A 25,289-nucleotide genomic window follows, 5' to 3' on the forward strand; every position below is an offset into this window, starting at 1 on the left:
TTAGGTGCCTATGTTGCTGCCTCTGAGCATGCATGTTGCAGCCTTGTGCCAGTTATCTAGATACCTAAGCCCCAGGCTGATTCATGAACTGGGAACAATAGTTCCTTTGCTTACTTTGCCTGTGGGGCCCAATTCGGTAAGGGTGCCTACAGAAGACTTCAAAATGGTGGTGATGGGGGGAGCACAAGAACCTCCCTTATAACTTTACTACCAGAGTTAGAGCACTCATTTAGGATGCTAGAGACCTACCATTCAAGTCCCCTCACTGCATTGCTTGGAGAAGGGTTTCAACTGGCATTTGCCCCCTCCCAGTTGGATGCCCTGGGGAGGTATTTTGATTCATGGCTGCCTTAGTCTCAACTGTAGAAGCTGTTGCACAGTGGAGAAGTAATCGCTGAAAGTAATTGGCACAGGATCCTGGATGTCTTTGTTCTGGATGATTCCACCAGCTACCAGGCTACAGAGTCATTCACATACTTTTGCACACTCTCTCTTTGGGCCAGTGATTCTTTCATTAGTTATCCCCAATGAAACAGCTATCAAAAGAGAGGCTGAGGGAGCTCCACCTCAGAATATCCTATAGGCCAGTGACTGGGCCACTCACCTGAGATGACAGATGCCTGTGTCCCCCTGAGGTGGAAGGGAAACTTGAAACCACGTCCCAGAAACGTGCTGGGCTAAAAGTTATAAGGGTCCGCTCTATGCTCCAGCCGGTAAGCCGTCTCCTGGGAGTGACTCTAAGGACCCACAAAATTCTACCAGGGCAAAATTCCTGGCCTTCAAGCCTGGCCCGTCCACACCAGAGATCCCTGTCTCCCTCCAAGGCTACCTGCAGTGAATCCAGCCATGACACATTTCTGAGGGAGGCTTGAACTGGGTCACTCGAAGGCACATTGCTCTCAGGGCATGAATACAGTGAATAAGGCACCTTATTTCAAAGCAATGTAACCCTTTACTGGTCACCTGGCCCCCAGAACAAGAAATTCCTTTGGTTACCATAGAGAAATGAAGATTAAAGCATAGTCCATGCTGGCTGGCCAAGCTGTAATGAACCCCAAGTTTAGGCTCTGCCTCCCTCACTCTCTCAATCTGTCTCCTATAGTCAGTTCCCAGGTGCTTTCTAGAAGCCAACCCTTTATTTCCCCTGCCACACCTCATTCCTTCTAGTCCTTTACTCACAAGCTGAGTCTTTGCCCAGCTTCCCTGCTCAGAACTGGGGAAACCCCATCTCCCTCGCAGTTCTTGGTTGCTAGGCATCGGTGACAGGATTCTGCATTGTTGTCTTGGATTTTCCACTGATGTGGGGTTGGCGTTAGCCATTTTTGAATGACCCTTCATGGTGAGGAAGCTAGGGGGCGCACTCTGCTATGCACTCTGAGAGCAAACTTACTCATTTCCCCCTCTAGTGGGTAGCCATGCAAAATGTCGGGGGGAAACTGAGGCACACAGAGGCTCCATAAAGATATTGCAGCAAATTCTTATTCTGTCACAGTGCCTTACCTCGGAGCAACACTTGCAGCTGAGAATCACAAGTAGAGAGAGGTGCCTCACTGCTGCCTGGACCTAACCCCAAAAGTGGGCCGACTTGTCACCTCCCAGTGTACACCTACCCTGCATGCTATGCTTACGCCCTGACAGAGGTTTGAACACACACACACACCTCCCCCTTCTGTCCACTTGGATCATCCACCACCCGGGATCAGGATCCTAGGACCCTGCTGGGGGGAACGATCAGAGCCCAAGTACTGCTGTGACTCAGGCCCAAGCTCTGCCGTTTTGCAGTGTGGCCGCAGCTCGCTCCACAGACCCATGGCAGAAGGTCTGCAGGGAGCATGGGGCTTGCAAGCCCCTGCCCCCCACTCCCCAGCTGGAGCATTGGAGGAGGACGAGCGCCCTTGTCCTGACTCTGTTCCCCAGCTGGAGTGCTAGGCAGGGGGAGGGGGGCAAGTCCTCATGTCCCAACCCCATTCCCCAACGGGAACACTGGGCAGGTGAGCGTGCTTGTTAGCACAGCTGTGAGACCTTTGGACAGCAACTGGACAGCACAGTGCGGATGCTCCAGCCTGCACTGGGTAACTCTGAGTCCATGAGCCTGGGTCGCACAGACCCAGCTTTACCATGCAGACTAGGCATGCATCAGGTGGCTAGCTTAGGCAAGGAGCCATCTAGCATGCTGGATTTCTGCAGCCCAGTCTGCAGCCCCATTTGTTCTATGTCTATCCCAGGGTCTGTGAATGCCCGTGACTTTTTAGGCACCTAAAAGTGACAGACAGTGGTGCTCAGTAACACCACGCCAAACTTTCTTTGTGACTCTAGACTGGGGAAAAGCCACAGGTGGCCCTGAGGTGGCCACCCACTTATCAACCAGGCCCACCCTCCCACCGACTTCCAGCTCTGCTTCTGCCCCCCACTCCACCTTCCCGGCACTCCAGCCCTGGTTGGGGATCGGGGCTTGCCTTGCTCTGTCCACCCAGCGCTCCTGCTGGCTGGGGTCAGGGTGTGGGCCTTCCAGTGCTCCTGCCTCGGTGCTGGTCAGGGACATGCCCTGCACCGCCAGCCAGTGCTCTTGCTGGGGAGCAGAATTGGAGCATGGGGCTTGCACGCCCCTGCCCCCCACTCCCCAGCTGGAGCATTGGAGGAGGACGAGCCCCCATGTCCTGACTCTGTTCCCCAGCTGGAGTGCTAGCCAGGGGGGAGGGGGGCAAGTCCTCATGCCCCAACCCCATTCCCCAACGGGAACACTGGGCAGGTGAGCATGCTTGTTTTTTAAGCCCCCCACCACCATTTTTCCAGGGCCCCTGGCCAAAGCATCCATCGCCCCCTAAGCCAGTGGTTTTTCAAACTTTTTTTCTTATGACCCAGTTGAAGAAAATTGTTAATGCTTCAACCCAGCATAATTTGACTTGAGTCTGGGCTCCAGGGTGGGGCTGAGGATGAGAGCTTTGGAGTGTAGGAAGGGGCTCTGACTTTGGGGGGGTCAGGGCTGGGGCAGGAGGGGTTTACCTTAAGCGGTTCCCAGCCAGCGGTGCAGCGGTGGTGCTAAGGCAGTTTCCTACCTCTCCTAGCACCACAGACCACGCTGCACCCCAGAAGCAGCCAGCAGTAGGTTCCTGGCCAATGGGAGTGCGGAGCTAGTGCTTGGGGCAGGAGCAGTGGGCGGAGCCCTGTGTGCTCTCCCCTGACTCCCTGGTCTCAGGAGCCAGACCTTCTGCCGGCTGCTTCCATGTCGCAGCACAGTCTGCAGTGCCAGGACTGTCAGGTAGCTGCCTTAGCATCCCACTGGTCACCTGATCCCCCTGCAGCAACGAGACACCGTGCCCGACATTCCATGACTCATTACTGGGTCACAACTCATAGATTGAAAACAACTTCCCTAAGGAGCTGGTGGGGGAAATGTGGCTGCCGTGGCTCCTACCTCCGCCCTCCAAATTGGGGCCCACCCAGGTACCACGGTCTGCTCACCATGCCCCTGCTCTAGACCTGTGGATCCAATTCTGCTAACACTTCAGCACGTGCTTAAGTGCTTTCTTGACTCAGGGATTAGGGGATCTAATTTCCCCTTTGGGACCTTGGGCTGCCTGTGCGAAGTGGGCCCAAGTCTCTGCTGTCATGATTCTTTTCCATGGTGCTCTAAACATTGTGGCTGTGTCTACACTGGCCGCCTATTACGAAATAGGCATGCTAATGTAGAACTTTGGAAGAGGCAAATGCCGCGGGGGATATTTAAATCCCCCGCGCATTTGCCTCTTCCAAAGTTCTACATTTGCATCCCTATTCCGTAATAGGGGCCAATGTAGACGTAGCCTGTGGTTTCCCAGACACCTCCTAGAAACATTTCACAGCACGTTCATTTCATTTCCTCTGCTGAGCACATCTGAATACGGGGTGGCCAATTCTTTATTCCTCGGGCACCCCCCTGAAGTAAATGGAAGCTGAGAGTGCACCCAGAATGCAGGGTCCAGTCCCTGCATATCAGTCATCAGTGAATAGGTACCAGTATGGTTCTTACATCATATTAACTAGTTTTACGAACATGCCAGAAAGTCACATGTCTGGTCACAGTCCAACCATTTCACGATAAAATGATGTCATAATGCATTCACCTATGATTGACCTATAAAATTAAAATAAATTAATGGAGATTGCCTATCTCCTAGAACTGGAAGGGACCTTGAAAGGTCATCAAGTCCAGTCCCCTACCTTCCCAGCAGGACCAAATACATCCCTGACAAATTTTTGCCCCAAATCCCTAAATGGCCTCCACAAGGATTGAACTCACAACCCTGGGTTTAGCAGACCAATACTCAACTATTTGGTTTCCAGGAGGTTGGTGGATGTTAGCCCACCCACATCTAAAGGACCTCCCCCCAGCCTGTGGGGAGGGTCCACAGAACCCGGAAAAACCAACTAATTACTGGGGACAAATAATGGAAAAACAGGAACGGGTGTGAGGGTCAAAGGGTTAAAACGAGGGAACTGGATGGGGATACTGAGCAGAGAACACCAGACAGCGCCCACTGCAGGCCAATACTCAAACCACTGAGCTATCCTTCCCCAAGGGCCTCTTTGTTAGCTGCATGGTGCATTATAGAGACATTGCAGTACTACAGGTTGGACCTCCTTTGTCCAGCACCCTCAAGACCTGACCGGTCCTGGAAGAGGGATTTCGTTGGACCAGGGAAGGTCATTTCTGGCACCCCAGCCACTGCTCCCACCAGCATTTGCCTCCGAGCCAGCTCTCCTATCGCCACCAACTGCCCTGCTGGCCCCACTAGGCTTCCCAGCCCTGCCTGAGCAACCCCGCTACCACACACCAGGCTCCCAGCCCCTTTGGCAGCTTGCTACCTGCAGCCCGCTGCTCTGCCAGCCTTCACAGCTCCTAGCTGCCAGCCCTCCCCCAGGACACTTTGGTTCTGGAACATCTGTGGTCTCCTGGACCATGAATGTTGCCAGACCTGGGAGTGCCAGTTTAGAGAGCGTTGACCTATAGTGACCCGAAAGTGAATGTAGTGTAGCCACTATGACTGTGGGACTTGATTCACGCACATTAAAATATATTCAGCACTGCAAATAAGAGTGGTGTTCATTAGCCTCAGAATTAGACATTCACTCTAAATAACCTTCCCAATGACCAGGATAAGTAATTACCTGTGTTTTCAAGTTGAAAAGAAAATTTAGAAACATTGCGCTAATTCCCAGTGTTCTTCATTTTATTTCTAACGATTAATTAAATGCTTTAGCGAGTGTGATAGCTCCAATTTTATCCATTTGTACATCCACCCGTGCATTACCAGCCTTGTGCTGTTTGTGATCTTCCATTTGGTTTGGGCTCAATGTTACCTGCATGCCGCTCATTCCATTTTAGATTGAGTTGCTCTAAATGTGACAGGCCCGTGACAGAACAATGACTCAGTCTTTATTTTAAGGATGTTTAACACCCCACATTTTCTTTCCATTTTACTTGAGTGACAGCTGGATTCATGGGAAAAAATAGCCCAATCATTGGGGGTGCGTGCTGAGGGGAGATTACAGGTTCATTGTCAATGCCCTTTAAAATTTCAGAATTCTTTTTTTTTTCTGAGTTCTCTCTTTGTTTTGCTAGTTTATTAGACCATATTTTCTCCCGGTAATTATCCTTACCTCCTACAAGCAGGCAATAGCAATCAAAGGCACATTCCATTTTCTGTTATTCTGGTGTCCATGCTCAGTAGTTCCTCAGACTTCACTAGGGTTGTTCTGAGTTGACACTGATATAAATTAAACCAGGATTTATCCTGGTGGGAGTGTTGTAATCCTCAGATAAAAAACATTCTCAAAGGGTGAAGTGTCGATTGTGTATTAACATTCATAGTATTATTGATCTTTTTTTTTTTTTTGGTATAACTGCCCATGTAGCACACAAGAACCCAGTGTGCGTTGATATTCCCTTCTAGTGGCTGAACTATGTAAAATAATTGTCTCCAATTGGCTCCAACCTAAAAAAGCTGGTCATATATTTCAGGTAATAGCCACTTAGGCCTTTATATCCAGTGCTCCCAGGTAGAGCTCCAACAGATGACTTATGCAGGCACAGTGTAACACTGTATATTGAAAGCCATGCACCAGGCCATAAATGGGCATCTAAATTCTGACCATTTCTTTTAATTCTCCTTTTATGGACTAGAGATAAATATTTACTATTTCAAACCCTGCTTTGACTGGCACGGTCCATGGCTGATCAGTTGGTGCCTTTGTCGTCCATATATTTTTTCATGAATCAGCTGTGGACCAGGAAGCCCAAAAAAAAAAATGCTTAACAAGAGGAAGTTTTTATCCATCGCATGGCAAACTAAAGTAATATGGTGAAGATAGTGGGCCAGATTCTGCACTCAGTTGCCGTGGTGTAACTGAACACAGAATTGGAGATATTTAAGAACAGGTTAGATAGACATCTGTCAGGGATGGTGTAGACGAAGCTTGGTCCTGCCTTGAGGGCGGGGGGCTGGACTCGATGACCTCTCGAGGTCCCTTCCAGTCCTATGATTCTATGATTCTGTGATTCTATGGAGTTAGCAAAAAAGCCAATAAAAGGCCCTATCGGGCAGAAATAACTACATCGAGGTGTCTAAGTAAGATTCACTTCACTGTATGCATGCCCAAAGTTACTATTGATGTGAGGTTTGTTTGTATATGAAATTAAATGTAATTATATCAGTAAAATAGGTTAAAAAACAGAAGATGCATAAATCACTCGTATGCTGGATTGTAGCCATAATACTAAAATAGCACAAGCATTTCTATGAAACTTTTGCTTTGCGCATCACAAAGGGCTAAAGCACATTTGATTGACACTTTTTATATTTTTGGCGCATGGATGAGTAGTATCATTTTTTGTTCATTTCTCCTTTTGCTTTTTTTTTAACCACCTCTTCATCCTAATTTTGTATCATGCCTGTTGAAAACTCAAAGAAAATAAAAACCCACACAACTATCTAGCTAATTCAGGTCTACGTCATTCCTCCAATCAGCATCTTGCTGGAAAGAAAGGAGAAACATGGCATATACCATAGGTAGGTATGATTTTACATACGGTCCAATCTAAAGGGCTTAAGTTAGCAGAATCAATGTCCTAAATCACATATTTTGGTAAACAACGCTCCTCTGCACTTTACCGACAAAGCCACTGGAAATTCAATTACTCATTTTGCTACTTGCTTTTTCTTGCTGCAAGCACTCACATTAGCAAGGACAGTTATTTCCAACAGAAGCTTCTAACAGGAACTTTTGACAGGAAACTGTAGCTTCTTTGCTGAGTGGTCTTTCCATTCACATAGCTCTTTAATTGCTTATCCCCAAGACAATATAAAATCGGTGGGTGGAATTCTCATTAACACCAAGAATGCAGAGGTCTCTTAAACAAATATTTATACCTCACTCACAACACTAGAACATTATGGAAACAATGAACATGACGTAATGGGGTCTTAGTTCTCATTTCTAGAAGAGTGAATAAATATGTTGAAAATGGTTTGAAAGTTTTATTTAAGACTAAATCTTATAAAATTGCCTGTGTGTGCAAGGGTAAATGGCCTCTTTCACAAACAATGTACTTTTTGTTTACATTCCCCAGGACAAATTCCCGTCTTCTAGCCTTGTTTTTAATTTGAGTCGTATCTGCTTTATATAGCATTAAACACTGTGGAAAGTTGATGTAATGAAACTTATATATACCACACAAGAATGTAATTAAGGTGAACCTTCCTTCTCAAAAACTATCTACAGAAAGACCCGTAAGGCTCCTGCCTACCGTGGAGCTATCTGTGTATGGTACTTGGATGCTTCCACTCCAGCTCATCTGATGAAGTGGGTTTTACCCATGAAAGCTCATGCTCTTTTAGTTAGTCTCTAAGGCTGTGTCTAGACTACATGCCTCTGTCGGCAGAGGCATGTAGATTAGACAGATCAGCAAAGGCAAATGAAGCCGCGATTTAAATGATCGCGGCTTCATTTACATTTACATGGCTGCCGCGCTGAGCTGACAAACAGCTGATCAGCTGTTTGTCGGCTCGCGCGCTAGTCTGGACGTTCCTCCTGTCGACATCAAAGCCCTTTGTCGGCAGCCCCGTTATTCCTCATGGAATGAGGTTTACCGGGGCTGCCGACAAAGGGCTTTGATGTCGACAGGGGGAACGTCCAGACTAGCGGCAAGCCGACAAACAGCTAATCAGCTGTTTGTCAGCTCAGCGCGGCAGTCATGTAAATGTAAATGAAGCCGCGATCATTTAAATCGCGGCTTCATTTACCTTTGCTGAACAAACAAATCTACATGCCTCTGCCGACAGAGGCATGTAGTGTAGACGTACCCTAAGGTGCCACAGGACTACTCATTGTATAAAGTTACAGACTAACATGGTTATCCCTTTGAGACCCATTACTATAGTGTCTGAAGCCTTACAATGTATAATGCATTTATCTCCACAACATTCCTTTGACCTATACCCCATTTGGCACGCAAGGAATTGCAAGATTTAAGAGTCTTGCTCAAGGTCACACAGGGAGTCTGTTATAGCAGATAATTTCAATTTCAGTTATCTGCCGTATGACCTTGGGTTGGTTTCCTCCCTAACCACTCCTCCATCCTTCTTTACATATCATGCTTGAGTGCACCTCACCCAATAAGTGTGTGGGTTACACTTACATTATTTTAATATAGGGTTGCCAGATGGTTTAACCAAAAATACTGAACAACCTCTCCCTCCCCCCCCAAAAAAAATTGGGGGGAAATTCTGTTCAGAAATAAAAAGTGGGGGAGACCAAAGTTGTTGAACAAAGAAAAAAAAAGAGCCCCAAGGCTTTGAGCAGAACCAGAGGCTTTTGGGCCCTAACAGGGTGCTGGTGACCATCTGATATCTTGTCTTCCTGCTCCAAGCCATACAGCTCCCCTGCAGAACCAGGTAAGCACTCAGGATTTTCGCCTCCTGGCTGGGAAAAAATCAGAAAATTCCAGATATGTTAGGTGTCTGGTATTTTCTGAATTTTTTTACCGGACAGGAGGCAAAAATACCAGACTGTCCAGGTCAATACCAGACACCTGGCAAACCTATTTTAATAGTGATGGGAGAAGTAGGCTTAAAGCCACATCCATCTTGGATTTGGTGTTGCCATGTTATCAGTTTCTTCCCTGTGCAGCATTCCATATGAAGCATTTATCTCATGCTTTGTAGTTGTTTGTGCAGTCAGTTTAAAGAAAATCCCATTAATTTCCAGTGAAACGCAAATGCTTTCCTGTGGCTACATACCACACTGGTATCCTCTGGGTCTGATATTATAAATCACAGCTGCACAGCCCACATGTCGGTAATGTTGTCTGCAGTGCATGACATTTTAAAATATTGTTCTGCTTGGCGTTTGTTTTTTGCATAATTAGAGGCATGTCTTTTAGAACTCACCCAGCTCCAGCGACAGCCATATCCTTTAGGCCAATAGGGCTTTGTTTTCTATTCTGAAGTAGCAATGGAAAATAAACAAATACTTTTCTTCTCTAAACATTGCTAGATGTGCACATTGCTGCAATGTGCTTGTATCAACAGTTCCAACAGGAAGAGGTATAATCACAATATCTACTGTAGGCAGGCTTTGTTTATGAATGTGTTGGCTATGTTTAATATATATATATATTCTGATACTGTATATCTTTGTTAGCCTCTAAGGTGCCACAGGACTAAGCATTTTTTTTAAAGTCACGGATAAACACAACTGCCCCTCTGTGACTTTTTGGCTATTTTTGAAATATTTACCAGCTGCAAAATTAAGAGAGCCCTGATGATTCCCCAATAGGTTCCACTTGAAGCTATTACATTCTGTTAGGTCATTTGATACTCACCTTGTTACTGACTAGCCCCGTCCTTTTTATGTGTCGCTGTTTTCTGAGTTGCTATTTTGATGTGGATTTAGTGCAGCAGTAGTGCAAGCTTCCTTATTCACTTGCTGTCCCATCTCTGCAGTGCTAGTGCTTTAAACCACGTACTGAAGGACCTAGTGGCTAGGATAAATTAGCACGGTTATTCTTGGATTTTTGGGGGTGGAGAGAGGGAGGGATTTTGAGTTTTACTTTTTTTAATTGATCCCCACTCCTTTTTTCCTTGGACTTGCTTGCTTAATGTCAAGGCATAATGAGGGCTGAATTAATTGGGTCTTCACACTGCAGTTGTTCACTGACTGCGGATCATGGGGAATAATTCTGGGCTCTCTTTGATCTACGATGTGGTTTTAATTCCTTTCAAAGCTTGCAGCACAACATGCTATGTTATCAGACTTCTGCCACCATTCCTGTTTAAGTATCTATCATATGGAAAACAAAAACAGCACTAATGGCCAACAGTAGCTCTTCTTTTTTCTTATTCTTGATGTCTGGTGGCCTCTGTTTTGCAACTGATGCTCTTTGTGTGGAGCATCTTTAGGACTGCTCTTAGGTATGCCGGACAAGCATGCATGCACTTCCCCATGATGTATGAGCGTGTTAAGTAAGATTATGCAGTGGTGGCATGGGAAGGTGTTGGTGATCCTGTCTCTTAGGAAACTAACCCATCTCACTGTGTGCATGAAAGAAACAGTGTTCTGGTTATGAACTCCGTTAAGTTCTCTAGGGCCAGATTCTTCCCTCTCATTGGAAGGGAACCTGTAAATCGCAATGCAAATAAGTAGTTCCACTTAAGTGAATGGGACAGTTCATATGAACAAGAGCCTGCATTTGCAGGCCTATAGGCACCATGCAGCAGCCCCCGTAAGGCCACATTCTCCTTGTTTCCACTCAAATAACAGTACTGGGTTGAAGAGTAGCAAAGATCATTTGCCCCATTGACTGCAGTGGCATTTCACAAAGCATAAACAAGCATAGAATTTGACCACATGCTTATGTCTCAGTCAATCTGATCATTATCAATAATGCCTATGAAGGTTGATTCTCTCATATGTACCACCATAAATCAAGAGTAACTCGGTGATGGAGTTGCACCAGGGTACAACCAGCATGAAGAAAAGGATAATTGATCCCAAAGAAGCAGCCGTGACTCTGTGTAAATTTGGCATGTCTGCAGCGAGGTCAGAGCAATTTTGCCAATTTACACCAACTCTGCATCTGGCCCTCAGTGTCAAATGCCTGCATGCACTCAGAGCTTCCTGCTCTACAATTTGTGCATTCAAAACAAGAGTCTGCGCACACCGATCAGAGAATGTAAAACCTTGCTGGCATGTGCAAATGTTTGATTTTGTAAGAATGTTAACTTTATAGTCCAAGTTTTCGGGACTCTTTAGGGCTATGTCTACACGGCAGTGTTATTTTGGAAAAACTGACGTTATTCCGAAATAACACAGTCCACGTCTACACACAAGCAATTAGTTTGACATAATGTTGAAATAATGTCAAGCTGGAGGACTGCTTACTCTGACTCCTCTAACCCTCATTGTTGGAAGAGTAAGGGAAGTTGGGGGAAGAGTGCTCTATCTCAAAATAACTGCTGTGTAGACAGCACCAAAAGTCGAAATAAGCTATTTCCACTTAAGCTACACAATTAGTGTAGCTCAAGTAGCATAGTTTATTTCGAGGTTAGCCCTGCTGTGTAGACGTGCCCTAGAAAATGTAGCCACAAAGTAGCCATAAAGTTTGTTTAGAGCCACCAGTCCTAGCTCTCAGTGTTCTGTGCTCTAATTTACTCCTAACTGTCCTCTAACAGCCCAGTCAGCAGTGGAAGTGTTGGTAATGCTGCTAGACAATATTGACCTCCCATGGTCTGGAAAATTCTCTGGGTTCAAAACTGATCAGTTCCTGAGGGTGCCACACTAGAGAGGTTCAACCTGTATTACCTGTCTCTTCCTAATAATTCTGGTCCTTGCCCCTAGATCAGTGTTTCTTAAACTACTAGTCAATTAGCCCGTCATAAGACGGGATTTTAAGGTCTCTCCTCCATGACGGTCTTCTCTCCTGAGCCTCTGGTCTCTCGCTCCATCTCTCTCTCTCTCTGTCTCTCTCTCTTCTCCTCCCCCTCTTGCTTCTCACTCAGGGGACAACGGAGTCCAAAAGGAGTCCAAACATTTTGAAGAAAATGTTCATAGATATTCTGCATAAAAAAATATTTTTGTTTGGTGTTCCGTGGTCTCAAAAAGTTTAAGAAACACTGCCCTAAATGGATCTCCCCTGTGCGAAAGAATATCATAGCATCATCTGAAAGGTGGGCTCCAACTATGGGATTGTTTCCCTTTGCTCCACTTTTATACTGTCCTTCCCTGAGAATTTCATCCTCCCTCCATACCACAGGGGTTTTCAGGAGTTGGGTCTGCTCTACTATGCCCCTAAAAAGCTCCATTATGTACTTCTGTCTCCCTTCGTTCATCCAATTCTGCTACTCTATCCTCGAGAGCCTGTAGTTGGTCTCATAGGCTATGTCTACACTATGAGTTTTTTTGGCAGGAAATATGCTAATGAGGGACTCATTAGCATAAGTTGCAATCTCATTTGCATATTTTCTGCCATTCCATTTTTTTGCTAAGGGGTTTTGCGTAAAAACAAGCAGTGCTGACATTTCATTTTTGTGCAAAAAGCCCTTTTGCGCAAGAGCCTTATGCCCAAAAAATATTGACCTTTCATGGTCTGGAAAATTTGGCAGAAAATATGCAAATAAGAGTGTGACTTATGCTAATGAGTCCCTCATTAGCATATTTTCTGCCAAAAAAAACTTGTAGTGTAGATGTAGCCTATGAGACCAACTACAGGCTCTCGAGGATAGAGTAGCAGAATTGGATGAACGAAGGGAGACAGAAGTACATAATGGAGCTTTTTAGGGGCATAGTAGAGCAGACCAACTCCTGAAAACCCCTGTGGTATGGAGGGACGTAGCCTGAGAGCTGTGAGTTGCTTGCACCACATGCCCATGAGGCAGGTAGTCATACATATTGCACTCAGTGCCATAAACTGGGGAACCCCCAACCTGCTAGTGATCTTTTTCATGTTTTTTCTCGTGTAGCCCTTTTTTATGTAGCTTAAATTTAGGGTCTGTGTGTTAGGGGCATTGCTTAATTTGGCTTTGTAGTATCTCAACTCACTATGGTGGCGCCCCCTGCTGGCTTCTCAGGGAATTAGCTTTCACAGTTCCAGGGTGCCTGCTTCTGGGTGGTGTCTCACTGCCATTACCTGCCCCTCCTATCCCTCACAGACCATGGTGCTCTTATTCCTAGGTACTGGCCTGCAGCAGTACCCATGTTCTGGGATCCTCCCTTCCCAGGGAATCTAGTTATCTCTAAATCCACCATTTGCCTCAGTGACCCACAGCCATTCTTCATCTAGCCTCTTCCCTCAGGGGCAAACTGCAGCCTGAGCTACCCATTCATCGCTGGCAAGGGGAGGGGTAGAACACCTACCTAGTCCTACCTCTGCAGCCCCAGTAACCTTTCAGGCCCCCGTAACAGCTAGGCCCTGATAGGCTATCTCAAGCTCTCTCCTGATTGGTAGCTGTCTCCAAGGTCTGTTTAACCCTATATTACTCAGGATGGGGCTGCTGCCCTATTACAGGCTCTTTTTTATTACTTTTCTTGCGGACTTGGAGCCTTTTGGATTGTTATAATCCCTGAGCCTCCTCCCACAGCAGCCAAAATCTCTTTATCTTGGTAGCTCACTTAGCCGTATTTCCCTCACACTTTGGCACAGATTATCTCTATCAAATAGCCAGCATCAGTAGCCATGGTCATCTGCGTAGGACCAGCAAGTCTAAGCCTGTAGACCAGTGGTGCTGGCTTCCCACAAGCAGCCAAAGCTCATGTGTCAGCTTCTGCTCTTGGTTACCATCAGGTAAATCTGGAGCAACTTCTGCTTTTACTTACCCTGCTGTAAACTCCTTTAACTTCAGTGGGGCTAATCAGGGTTTACACACATGTAGCTTTAAGCAGCACTGGGGCTTCACGTCATTGATACCATGCAAGCAGTGGAAACAAAAATAGCCTAACTACAGGTATCTGGTCCCATTATCTGCCTTCTAGCCAGAAAATGCTTGGCAGCTCCATGGTTCTGCATTGATTTTGACTTTCCAAGCCCATATAGACATACCTGCACCTCTCCACACACCCCAACTCTCTGTCCTGAGCCCCTCCTCACACACCCCAATCCTTACACCTGTAGCCCCATACCCTCAGACCCCTGCCCTGAGACCCCACACCCCCAAGCTCCTGCCCTGACTCCTGCAGCCCCCCAAATCTCCACCCACTGCTCTGAACTCCCCCCTCCCCTCACCACCACAACCATCTAAGCTGAGCTCCTCACACTCCACCTCCACACTTAAAAATCTTAGAGGCACTGTTGTAACACAACCCTGCAACACCTAACCTTGAGAGGATGCAATGCAACAGTGCCTGTATGAAATTTAAGTTACTTTCATCCTCTGCCAGGGATTCTTAATAGCATTATTCTTAACTTATGTAAAGTTTCCTCCCTTTACAACCAATTCTTCCTCGCTTACATCTGTGCAACTCTACTGAGCTAAGTTCTACATCTTAATTTCTATCTACACTGCCTTGATGACAATCCTAGTTCCCGTTTTAGTGAACTAATCTGATCTATCAGCATTTCTAAATCCACTATGAGTGTATTATCCAAGTGCTGATGCTATTCAAAATAAACTGTCATAAAACATTAAGAAATGATTCGACATCATGAGCTTTTTGCTCTGTTTAGAAGGGGAATAGGTCAAATTAAATCAGGTGTAAGTATGTTTTAAGAGGGGAAAAAACTGGGATTTTGAGAACTTTTATGGGGAAAACATTTTTTCTGATTTTAAGAAAACACTCCCCCCCTTTTTTTAAGTGTTTGTCTCCCTGTCTTTTCTTTCTGCTGTTTTTCAGTGACTAAAGAGGGGAAAAGGCAATGGATTCTGATATAACTATTGTTTGGCAAAGAAAATAATCAAACACTAGTGGGTATAAAAGATTCTAGCAGATTCACATTCTACATATTTTTGGTTGATCTTGTAGAATACAAGGGATGTCATTCTCTGTTAAGTTCAATAGGATAGTAGGGGGGGAAACATGGAAAGGTTTAGTTGTTTTTTATTAAGTTTTACAGACCTTTTCCATAATTATCCAAAAACAACATGTGTACTGCTCTTTCCTGGCTTTGCAGCAGCAGTAGTATCTCAAATATTGTTTCCAGGACTGTGTTTTTTTTTTCTGGTGATAATGATAGTTTAGCAAACAAGCAGAATCTTTTTCATTTCTTATCCGCTAGAATTTTATGTATATACACACACTGGAAAATTAATCTGACAACTAGAAAAGGAGTGTTGCTGTAGCCATGTCAGTCCTAGGATATGAGAGGCAGTTGGTCCAATGAAAGATGTTATCTCTAAGTAGAAAAGGAGTCGATGTGATCAGGGGAGCCATTTCTCAACCTTCAAAGAAGATGCTGCATGGAAACGTGTCAGGAATAAATAAATCTCGGATTAAGATTTTCAAAAGCAGTAAGCAGTTTGGGGTGGGTCCATTTTTGCATGCCCATTTTGAGACACTGTAAAAAGGGCCTGATTTCAGAAACTGCTGAGCACTGGCCTTCTGAAAACCAGTGAGGCACTGCAGATTGCTAGTCACTTTTAAAAATGTCAGGACTCATCAAAAGAATCTTTTAAAACATTTTCCTAAGATCTCCTTATGATTTCAGTTGCCAAACAATGCCAAAATAGCAGCAAAACTTGGGATGGGATTGACGGGAGTGTGTGTGGCTGGGTTGCCTCGTGGTCCGTCCCCCCCGGAATTTCTTCATGCACGCCCCCCCCCCCCCCAGTTTGGAAACCCATGAGCTACAGGATGCAATAAGTAAGTTATATTCTTGAGAAGTGATTTTCCAACAGTAAGACCAGGCAATCCTATATTTACTCTCAGCATCAAGCACCGTAAATTATCTCTGCTTACAAGTCAAAGCATCATTATCTTTTCCTATCTGCTAGAACTGTATGTGCCCCAAGAGACCTAAAACTCCTGCTCTGTTCTGTCTGGCTCTTACATCACTAACAGTAAACATTCTGCAATTGGAATGCAGTTGTCGAGGTTTGTGAAGGTACAGAGTGGTATCTTTAATAAGTGACTCAGTCGTTCTTACCGTAGTAATGAATATGATTTAGCTGCACCATATTTATTCTACTTTATTGTTCAATTCATAAAATGCACCTTCTGCCCCACAATCAGCTTAGCTTTGACTTGGCCACCAGGAGGCAGATGCACAAAACCATGAAATAATGTATTAACACAACTGGAGAAGGACATGGTGTCAAGTGCAAAAATGTCCCCAAATTTTTCATCAAAACTGCTTCCTGCTAATGCCACCTCTCTGGGCAACGGCCTGAGTAAAGAAATAAACTTTGAAATTAAAACAATGAACTAACATCTGTGAGATAAGGTTGGGAAGCAAACTGCAGTCGTGAGTCTCTCCAGGAAATTCTTTGCCATCTGACCCAAGAATTACAAATCTGTGAGCTGCTCGCTGGAGCCCCTCAGATGGTCTTACCCACCAGAGGGGAAGAGAACAGATGGAAGGACTGGAAGAGCATAAGGGAGTGCCAAAAGTCTTGGATCCAGCAAGGGCAGAACTCCCCTGATTCAGGAAATGAGAAAGCCAGCTTCTGCTGTTGTCTGAGGACTTCCTCTTAAATTTAGGAGGCATGCTGGGGGAGGGAGGAGCCTGTTTGGGGAGGGAGTTGCAGCGCTGCAGCACAGCAAAGATTTTGGACAAGGAGGCTACCATAGTTTAGCCTTCTAGATTTGGGTAATTCATACTGTGAGTTGCTCTGGACCCCCCAGTACGCAGAAAGTACCAGAGTGGCTTACAGCCACCTCCTTAGCCCTTCACCTCTTGGTTTACAATTTCTGTGCTGCATCTCTTAGACATGCAGCATGGGCCGCACAGGATGGAATATTAGGGGTCAGCCTTTCCACTTCAGGGGACCTATATTTACCTACACCAGTGGAGAATGTGGTCTGTAGACCAACCATACCCAAAATAATATATTGTTTATACATTAAAACTGAGCCTTTGATTTTGTACTCAGAAGCAGAGAGCAGGATCCATGGGGGAAGCTATCTCATTGGACTTCTGAGGGTCTCATTCCTACCAGATTTGTGCCACCAGTGTAATCTAGGGCAAAGTGAAAAGTCCACCTGTGGGTGGGTTGCTGCAATACAAAGCATCCATAAGCTCTGCTCCTGCCACACGCTTGTTCCCCAGATTGGGCCAGGCTTGCAGGGACAAGGCATTTGATGCCAGGGCTACCCCAGGGTGACCTTTCACTGATGAGGTTCCCAAAGAGTCTCAGACCCATGTGAACACTGTCTCCCTTGCTAGAATTCCAAGGCTACGTCGACACAACGAGTTTTCTCGGCAAACGTATGCTAATGAGGGACTCATTTGCATGAGTTATGATCTGCTGATCCGTTTTGCGCAAAAACAAGCAGCGTGGATGTTTTCTTTTTGCGCAAAGCACCCTTTTTCTGCAAGATCCTTATGCCCCCCAAAAAGGAGGTATACCGATCTTGCGGAAAAAGAAAACGTCCACCCTGCTTGTTTTTGAGCAAAAACGGATCAGCAGAAAATATATAAATGAGATTGAGACTCATTCAAATGAGTCCCTCATTAGCATATTTTTGGCCGAGAAAACTCATCGTGTAGACATAGTCCCGGGGGGAAACAGTGAGGCAGAAGCCACATGCATGTGCTATATAAAGGTTGTTGGCCACAAGGTTCCCCCAACTTGTCCCAATGCTACCTTTCTTGCTAGCACCAAGGATATCTTCCTGACATGCAGAGAGTGCATGGAGGCCTCCCCTACCCCCCGGCTTAGCAGGAGTCTCAAGGAAAAGGTGTGGTACTGCTGATTGAATAAAGTTGTTCTTACTTGTATAAAGTTGGTATACTTGTACACTCTTCTGAGCATAAGCACACTGACAAAGCATTCTAATGAACAGAGCCAGCCACACACACAGGAATGTCCATGGTTTAGGGGAAGCTAAAGTAAAAAGAAAGAAAAAAACACATTGGTGTCCATGGCCACTTTCCACTGATGAACCAATCACACAAGTTGCAGAGTTACACATGCCTTTCATTTGGGGCTGGTCAGATAACAGCACAGACTTACAGCAATTTCTGTTTTATAAATTGGTGTTACTATTTAATTGTTTTCCATATTACCCATGAGCTGTTTCAGTTAAGCATATTGTTCTTTTACTCTCTGTGCAGTATCCGACAGCAGCAAAGTCACATGTATTTTTTTAATGCTGAATGTTCTAATCACCAGCAGCCAGGTGGTTCCTTCTTTAACTTGTCTGTGAAGCAAAACCCTGCAATTGCCAGCAGCTGCTCATGCCTCTGATTTATGTTTTCGCTTTGATTGAAGAGCTGGTTTGCGCTGCATTCTCGTTGAGTTGCATCCATTTTCCATCTTTGTGCCATGTCTCGTGAAATGTGTTGAAACTGACCGACTTTGGCCTTTTCGTGGTATTCTGAAAAAAATGCTAATCTTGTCATATTTAGCAGCTGCGTTCAGAAATGCTACTGTAAGCCCAAGAGGGCTAACCAGCACTCTTGCAAGATGTCAGAACTATCCACCATTACCCTGTAAGTGTACACAATCCCGTGACATTATTGTGTTTTTGTGAGGCATGTTGCAAATAAAGGGTTTCTATTAGCCTCAGAGCAGAAGGGGAAGTGTTCATTATTTCTTGTTGCATGCGGATGTTTTCTTTATCTTTTTTTTTTTTTTTGGTTGTTGTTGTGTGCTTCTGCTGATACATCGCAATCAAGGACGTTAAGCTTGTTTCTTTGAAATGTGTCAGTATATTGGCCAATGCTATTTATGATTATGAACAGCAGAAATAGTGCCTAATCCAAAACCTAATGAAGTCAGTGGGAGTGTTTCTATTGAGTTCAGTTGAGTTTTAAATCATATACCTACAAAGCCTCCATGAAAAGTTTGAACAAAGCTGCCCATTTTTAAAAACAAATTATTATTCGTGATGGAGCAAGGAAGTGCTATGCATGTTGGAAACAAAGTGCTTTGCCTGAAACTTTGCTAGGAAAATATAAATATAAAAACATGGACCAGATTCAGAGCTGGTATTGGTAAACTTCGACTGACGTCAATAGAGCTACAGCAGTTTATGCCCGCTGAGGATCTGGCCTAAAATGTATTTATGTATATTTGCTATATTGTATGATATGCAGCCCTGCTTTCACTGGAATTTCATGGTAAAGTCTTGTGATTTGAACCCAACTCGCTCAAAGATGGCTTGCAAAACTAATCTCAACCTTTTGTCCAGATCAAGGAAATGTCCCTTCTTAATGGTTGCAGCATTTTTTCACTTTGCTTTCTAATCTACCCCATTGTAAGCCTAATATATATATATATTTTTAGTTTAGAGACTGGATCTTTTCTCAGGATACTTGCAGAAAGATAGTAGAGGAGCTCCCCCAAAAAGATTCAGCTCAGGATTTGCTTTCCAAATAAGAACAAACAAAGGAAATACAAAGTAGGAAAATTTTTTAAAAAAATAAAGTCAGCTAAAGGTATTTGCTCAGTCCAGAGAAAGACGTGATCTGAGAACACCGTTGACACTGGCATCCACATTTCTGAGCTCAAATAATTTTTAAGGATGAAATTCACTATTTAATTTACACTGAAACAGTGGTCAGGCCTCATACAGACCCTCTTAATAGGGCTGAATTTCACTCTTGAATTCAGGGCTGTTTAAAGGTGGCAAAATGATAGATGAAGCCTTCTAGCTTCCACAATATAAACCCAGCACCAGCAGTGAGCAATGTTAGCTCTCCATAAGCATCCTAGCAACATATCTCCAGCTTGTTTATGAGGGTTGTTATCCTGATATAACTGGGCTAGTTAAGTATCCCTGCCCAGTTATCTATTAGGCTGAAGTCATTAAATGCTAGCATTCTTATTGGTGTACCAACCAAGAGAGCTGTAAGCAATTGCCCTGCTCAGTTTCTACACAAGCTTTTCAGAAGAGGCCCTGCAGGTCTAAACTTGTGGGTTTCCAGTCACGGAGAGAGATGCTGGCCACTGACTAAATCCTCTACCTTCCAAAGCTGCAGAGATAACAGAAAATGTTTCCTTCCAGGAGACTGCCATGTTCTCAAGCAACTACACCCTCTCCATGTCCACCCATCCCAGATTTTGACCTCATCGCTTGTTTTTATTATAACTTGCCAACATCTCCAATAAGTAGCTGCTGACCCCCCCTGCCTGCCTCATCCCTCCTCTCTTTCACCCTCTCCCCTGTGACACACACTCCCTCCCCACCTGTTGCTCATCACTTCCCTCCTCTGCTCCAGCCTTGCTCCTTTGAGGTCCTCCTCAGTGAGCCATTTTCCACATTCCTCCTCCCCCCTGCTCCATGATACACCCACCACTCACTGTGTTCCCATCACCCTCAAGGCCCCCCACACCCACTGCATTCCTCCTCACCCTCAACCCTGTGAGACAGCCCCCACCCCCTGCTTACGGCGTCCCTCCTTGCACTTGCTGTGTCCTGTCGGTGTAGCTGAGGGGATGAGGAGGGATGCGGCACATAGCAGGGATCTTAGGAGAGGCTGGTGGAGTGGAGGAGAGGAGGGACTCATTCAAGAGGCAGTGGCAAGCGGTGGGTGAGGGTCTCAGGAAAGGGGCAGAGCAAGGAGGAAAAGATGTGAAGGGCAGGGCCCAGGATTGCAACAGCATGTTGGCGTGCTAGGGGAAACTCAGCATCCTCTGACTTATTGTAGCCACTGCCCATAACTATCCACAATGACTCCAAGATGTCTCTCTCGAGTCCTAACAGCTATTTTAGACCCATCATTTTATACGTACAGTTGGGATTACGTTTTCCAAATGTGCATGTGCACTGCTCTGCATGGATCAACGTTGAATGACAGCCGCCCTTTAGTGGCCCAGCCGCCCACTTCTTTGAGCTGCCATTGTAACTCCTGGCAATCAGCTATGAGACTGAGCTATTTTGAGGAGTAACATTAGTTCGGACTAAGGGCTTTAGTCCGAACTAACGCGTCCCGGCACGCACTTCCTGGTTCGAATCAGCTGTGATTCGAACTAGCGCGCCGGCGAGATCATGTTAATGGAGCGCGGGATATTGAAATCCCCGCTTCATTAACTACTTCGATTGTCTCCATTTGCATCCCTAGTTCGAACTAGGGATGCAGTGTAGACATACCCATAATTTCTGATTATGCTGAACGGCCCTAGCCTCAGTACAGGTCTTGGGGGGACCCCGTAAGTTTTATGTGAAAGGCATCAAGGGAAGAGAACCATGGACTCAACAGTAGGCCTCCCTCAGACTGTTCGTAAATTGGAAGAGTTGTCAATGTTTACTAGGCATAGAGCAGCATTGCCTTAATCATGCATGGCAAGGCAGTAGTTCTGATCGGTGGCCTCATGACCAAAGAGCATAAGCAGGGACAGTCCTGGGAACAGTAACACAGACATGACCTCAGTAAGCAAGAGAGAGACGCAGCTCTAAGGCTGTTTTTCATGTTTCCTGTGTCCCAGAAGCCGGGAGAACAGATAAACCTCTGAGCATCCTCTCAGAATCCCTACCTGAGTCACGGGCCACCACCCATTAAAAGCTGTCCATGTGCCTGGCAAGGAACACTCACCTCACCAAACCTTCACCCTCTCTCTCACTGTTCTATCTGCCAGGATTTCTGAGTCACAAGATGTGTCTGTGTAGCATCCTTTCAATTAAAGAGGGAAGAAATCTTTTGGGACATCTAGTTCTTCCCCACTGGCAGTGTGATTCACTGGAGCTTTACCTATAATGGGTTTTTATTAAATCACAAATTTGGCTACGTCTAGACTGGCATGATTTTCCACAAATGCTTTTAACGGAAAAGTTTTTGCGTTAAAAGCATTTGCGGAAAAGAGCGTCTAGATTGACACGGATGCTTTTCCGCAAAGCACTTTTTGCAGAAAAGCATCCGTGCCAATCTAGACGCGGTTTTGTGCAAGAAAGCCCCGATCACCATTTTCGCCATCAGGGCTTTTTTGCGCAAAACAGTTTTTAGCTATCTACACTGGCCCTCTTGTGCAAAAACATTTCCGGAAAAGGGCTTTTGCCTGAACGGGAACGTCAAAGCATTTGCGTACTGATTTTGGACAGTAGAATGTCAGTGCTTTTGCACAAAATCAAGTGGCCAGTGTAGACAGCTGGCAAGTTTTTGCGCAAAAGCAATTGCTTTTGCGGAAAAACTTGCCAGTCTAGCCGCAGCCAAAGACTGGGATTTTCAACAGTGTCTAAGGGGATGGGAATTGGCAGCCTATCTGCCTTAAGTGCTTTTGAAATATTCCAATATCATTTCATTGGTGATGATTGTTCTGTGGGTCTATTTTGTACCTAACCAAGTATTTCAGTCAGGGGGGAACAACTCTTAGAAAGCTTCTCAAGACAAACTTTTCTGGAGTTATGCTCTGTTTCCTAGAAGAATTGCCCCACTACCATGAAGCATTTCTCCAAGTTCTACCTACCTATACATTCAATTATGACTATCTGTAATAGTGCCAACTTGTGACTTCCAAGAATGTAATTGTCCAACCCAGTTTTTAATGCCCTACGCAATGGTGAGACTATTCTGTGTTGTGTTAATACTCAATATGGTCAATTATGTTTTTCTTATTTATATCCTGCCTTCATTATCATATTACTAATTTCAGTTTTTTACTCTTAGTTCTTACCATCTTGTACACTCTGCATAATTCCTCTATGTCCATGTTTTTTCATACTTCATATATTTGTAGACATTCTCCATTCATCCAATACTCCTTAGTCATTGGCATACATTGTTATTCATATATGGTTATTTTGAATGGAATTTTCAAAGCCACATACGGCATTTCCTTTAGAAATTAATGGGGAGTAGTCATCTAAATATTTTGGTAGTGTTGGAGACACTTATCTTTATTATTTTATTAGAAATCAGCCTCAGAATTCCAGATTAGAGCACACAACACAAAAAACCTCTGGTTTTCTCAACTTAAGGTGTTTATTTTTCCAACAATACATATTTAGTTTTGATTAAAATGAAGACCAATCTGGTATTTTAAAATCTTGTTTAAAATGTAAAATATTAATAGGGTAGAATATTTAATACAAATCAGTGGACTAATGAATAAGTATCTAACACATCTGACCTTTGCCATCTTGGATTCATGCAGACTTACACCCACCCCCCTGCATGAGAAATAGATTTCAGCAACCTCTCTCCAAACAAGCCCATTAATGAAAATGAAAAGTTCTTTATGGAGGACAAGCAAAGTTATGAGACTTTTCTCTCTGTTATTTCTTCCCTTCTACTGTAAACTTTTCTTGCTTAGGCCATTAAAATTCAGGTTGGCCGAGCCAACCGCATCAATCAGGCGATGAAGAAAAAGAAAAGGAAAATCTGAATCCATGTCTTTTTACCATAAAACTTGACTGCTACTTTAACTTCTGGTCATGCTATAAAAGAAAGAGGGGAACCCACCCCTCAAAGTATGATAACAAAAGATGTTCTATCAGAGGTATGTCTACACTAGCTCGTTAATTCGAGCTAGGTAGGCAAATGAGGTGACCAGAGTTGCAAATGAAGCCTGGGATTTAAATATCCCGGGCTTTATTTGCATGTTCCCGTCCGGTCACCATTTTGAAATTTCACTAGCCCAAACTCACTGCTGCGTGGCTACACGTGGCAGTGAAACGTTAATTCGAATTAAGTCCTCGTGGAATGAGGAGTAACTGTTAATTCGAACTAAGGAGTTAGTTTGAATTAACATTTCACTGCCGCGTGTAGCTGCGCGGCAGTGAGTTCGGACTAGTGAAATTTCAAAATGGCGACCGGACAGGAACATGCAAATAAAGCCCGGGATATTTAAATCCCAGGCTTCATTTGCAACTCTGGTCACCTCATTTGCCTACCTAGCTTGAATTAACGAGCCAGAGTAGACACACCCTTCGTGTCTTTGCGGGGAACTGATCTACCCTGCCCTTTTAGCTAGCTATGGTGTTTTTAGAAGTGTTGGACTGTAGCCAGGAGTTTAGTTGCATTTCTTAGAGGCGGTGTCCCTTCAAAACAGCCAAGTAATGTTTAGTTGGCAAGCTAGTGTTTCTGCAACTTCAGCAGGATGTCTATTAAGTTCTGTAGCCAAGAACGGAAATGGAGGCAGCTTTCTGTAACCGTCTTGCTTCTATGCTTCTGCTTTCATTTTTCTGTCTTGTTGATGCTCCTGTTAAAATAGCAGGAACCACCACTTTATCGTCAACAAATTGCTGCTGCCCAGTTCAGAGTGACTACCTATCCTGGTGCCACCAAACATTCTCATTCAGAAAGACCTAGAAAGAGCTGCAAAAATTTCATCTGGATACAAATGTCTCCTTGATCCAGGGGATGATCAGAACTGCTTTTGGTTTAGCTTATTTTAGCTATAGGGCCAGCTGTGAAGTGGATATGCTTCCCCAGATTCAAGGGTCCTGAGATCCTAGTTTTGGCTGTGACCCATCGGCAGATGTGCTAATTAGCTGGATAACATCTACAGATAGGTTTTGTTTGATCAGTTGTTGTAACTTTGAGTTTTTTGGCTTTTGGTTTCCTTAGCAGGAGCTTTGTTGCATAGCTGCCTTGTGTTCAAGTTTGAGGGATCTCCGTTAATTAAAGAGAGATGTTGTTAATGCCCTTGTCCGATGTCCTTTTGTGACATAGCTAGACTAGCTACAGCAAATATTTCAAAGCATCTTTCAACTTAAGGCTTGCTCTTTCATCCATTTCTGTTTGTTTTCTTTGCCTGCATGTGATACGAAGCATCAGATTGCAAAGTTCATTTGTTAGTCCATGTGTTTTCTCCATATCGGTAGTGCAAGCACTGGGATGAGAGCACATGGCCTTTCTTTTATACGAGAAAAGAAACATGTTCTGTTTAAAGCATGATATTCAGTATTTCAAAGAGTCTCGCCAACCAGCTTAGTTTCTTTTTTTCGACATCTTGGGTCAGGAAGAGCAGGCCTCAGTGAGAAGAGTAGATTCTTTAATATCTAACTCTTGTATTATACCTATTACAAACTCTGTTTCCTCCTTATTGTGAGTCAGTTTTTGATCATCTGTGAATTTTTGTGTGTATAAAATACTTCTTGCTGAGTGTTCATTTTGCATGTATCTCACCATTTTCACAGGGTTAATTAAAGCAGTATCCGCTAATCCTGAGATACCACTACAGTTATAATGTCCAAGATTTTAAATCCCATAGGGACCA

The 25,289-nt window shown here is 44.6% G+C and overlaps 1 protein-coding gene across 5 annotated transcripts in view; it reads left to right on the forward strand.

Annotated features, from left to right (window-relative positions):
• The window catches only part of ADCYAP1R1 (ADCYAP receptor type I), a 218,050-nt gene that overhangs the window by 174,041 nt on the left and 18,720 nt on the right, over window positions 1-25,289 (forward strand). For 3 of the 5 annotated variants that reach the window (XM_006120585.5, XM_006120587.5, XM_025183367.3), the window contains one exon: window positions 18,539-18,622. The exons of the other annotated variants lie outside the window; for them this stretch is intronic. In XM_006120585.5, coding sequence (XP_006120647.1) covers window positions 18,539-18,622 — 84 coding nt within the window. The remainder of the gene's footprint in view (window positions 1-18,538; window positions 18,623-25,289) is intronic. 5 annotated transcript variants of the gene reach the window in all.

The sequence above is a fragment of the Pelodiscus sinensis genome, chromosome 2 (genome assembly GCF_052426305.1).
Source record: "Pelodiscus sinensis isolate ZL-2025 chromosome 2, ASM5242630v1, whole genome shotgun sequence".
NCBI classification, from domain to species: domain Eukaryota; kingdom Metazoa; phylum Chordata; order Testudines; family Trionychidae; genus Pelodiscus; species Pelodiscus sinensis.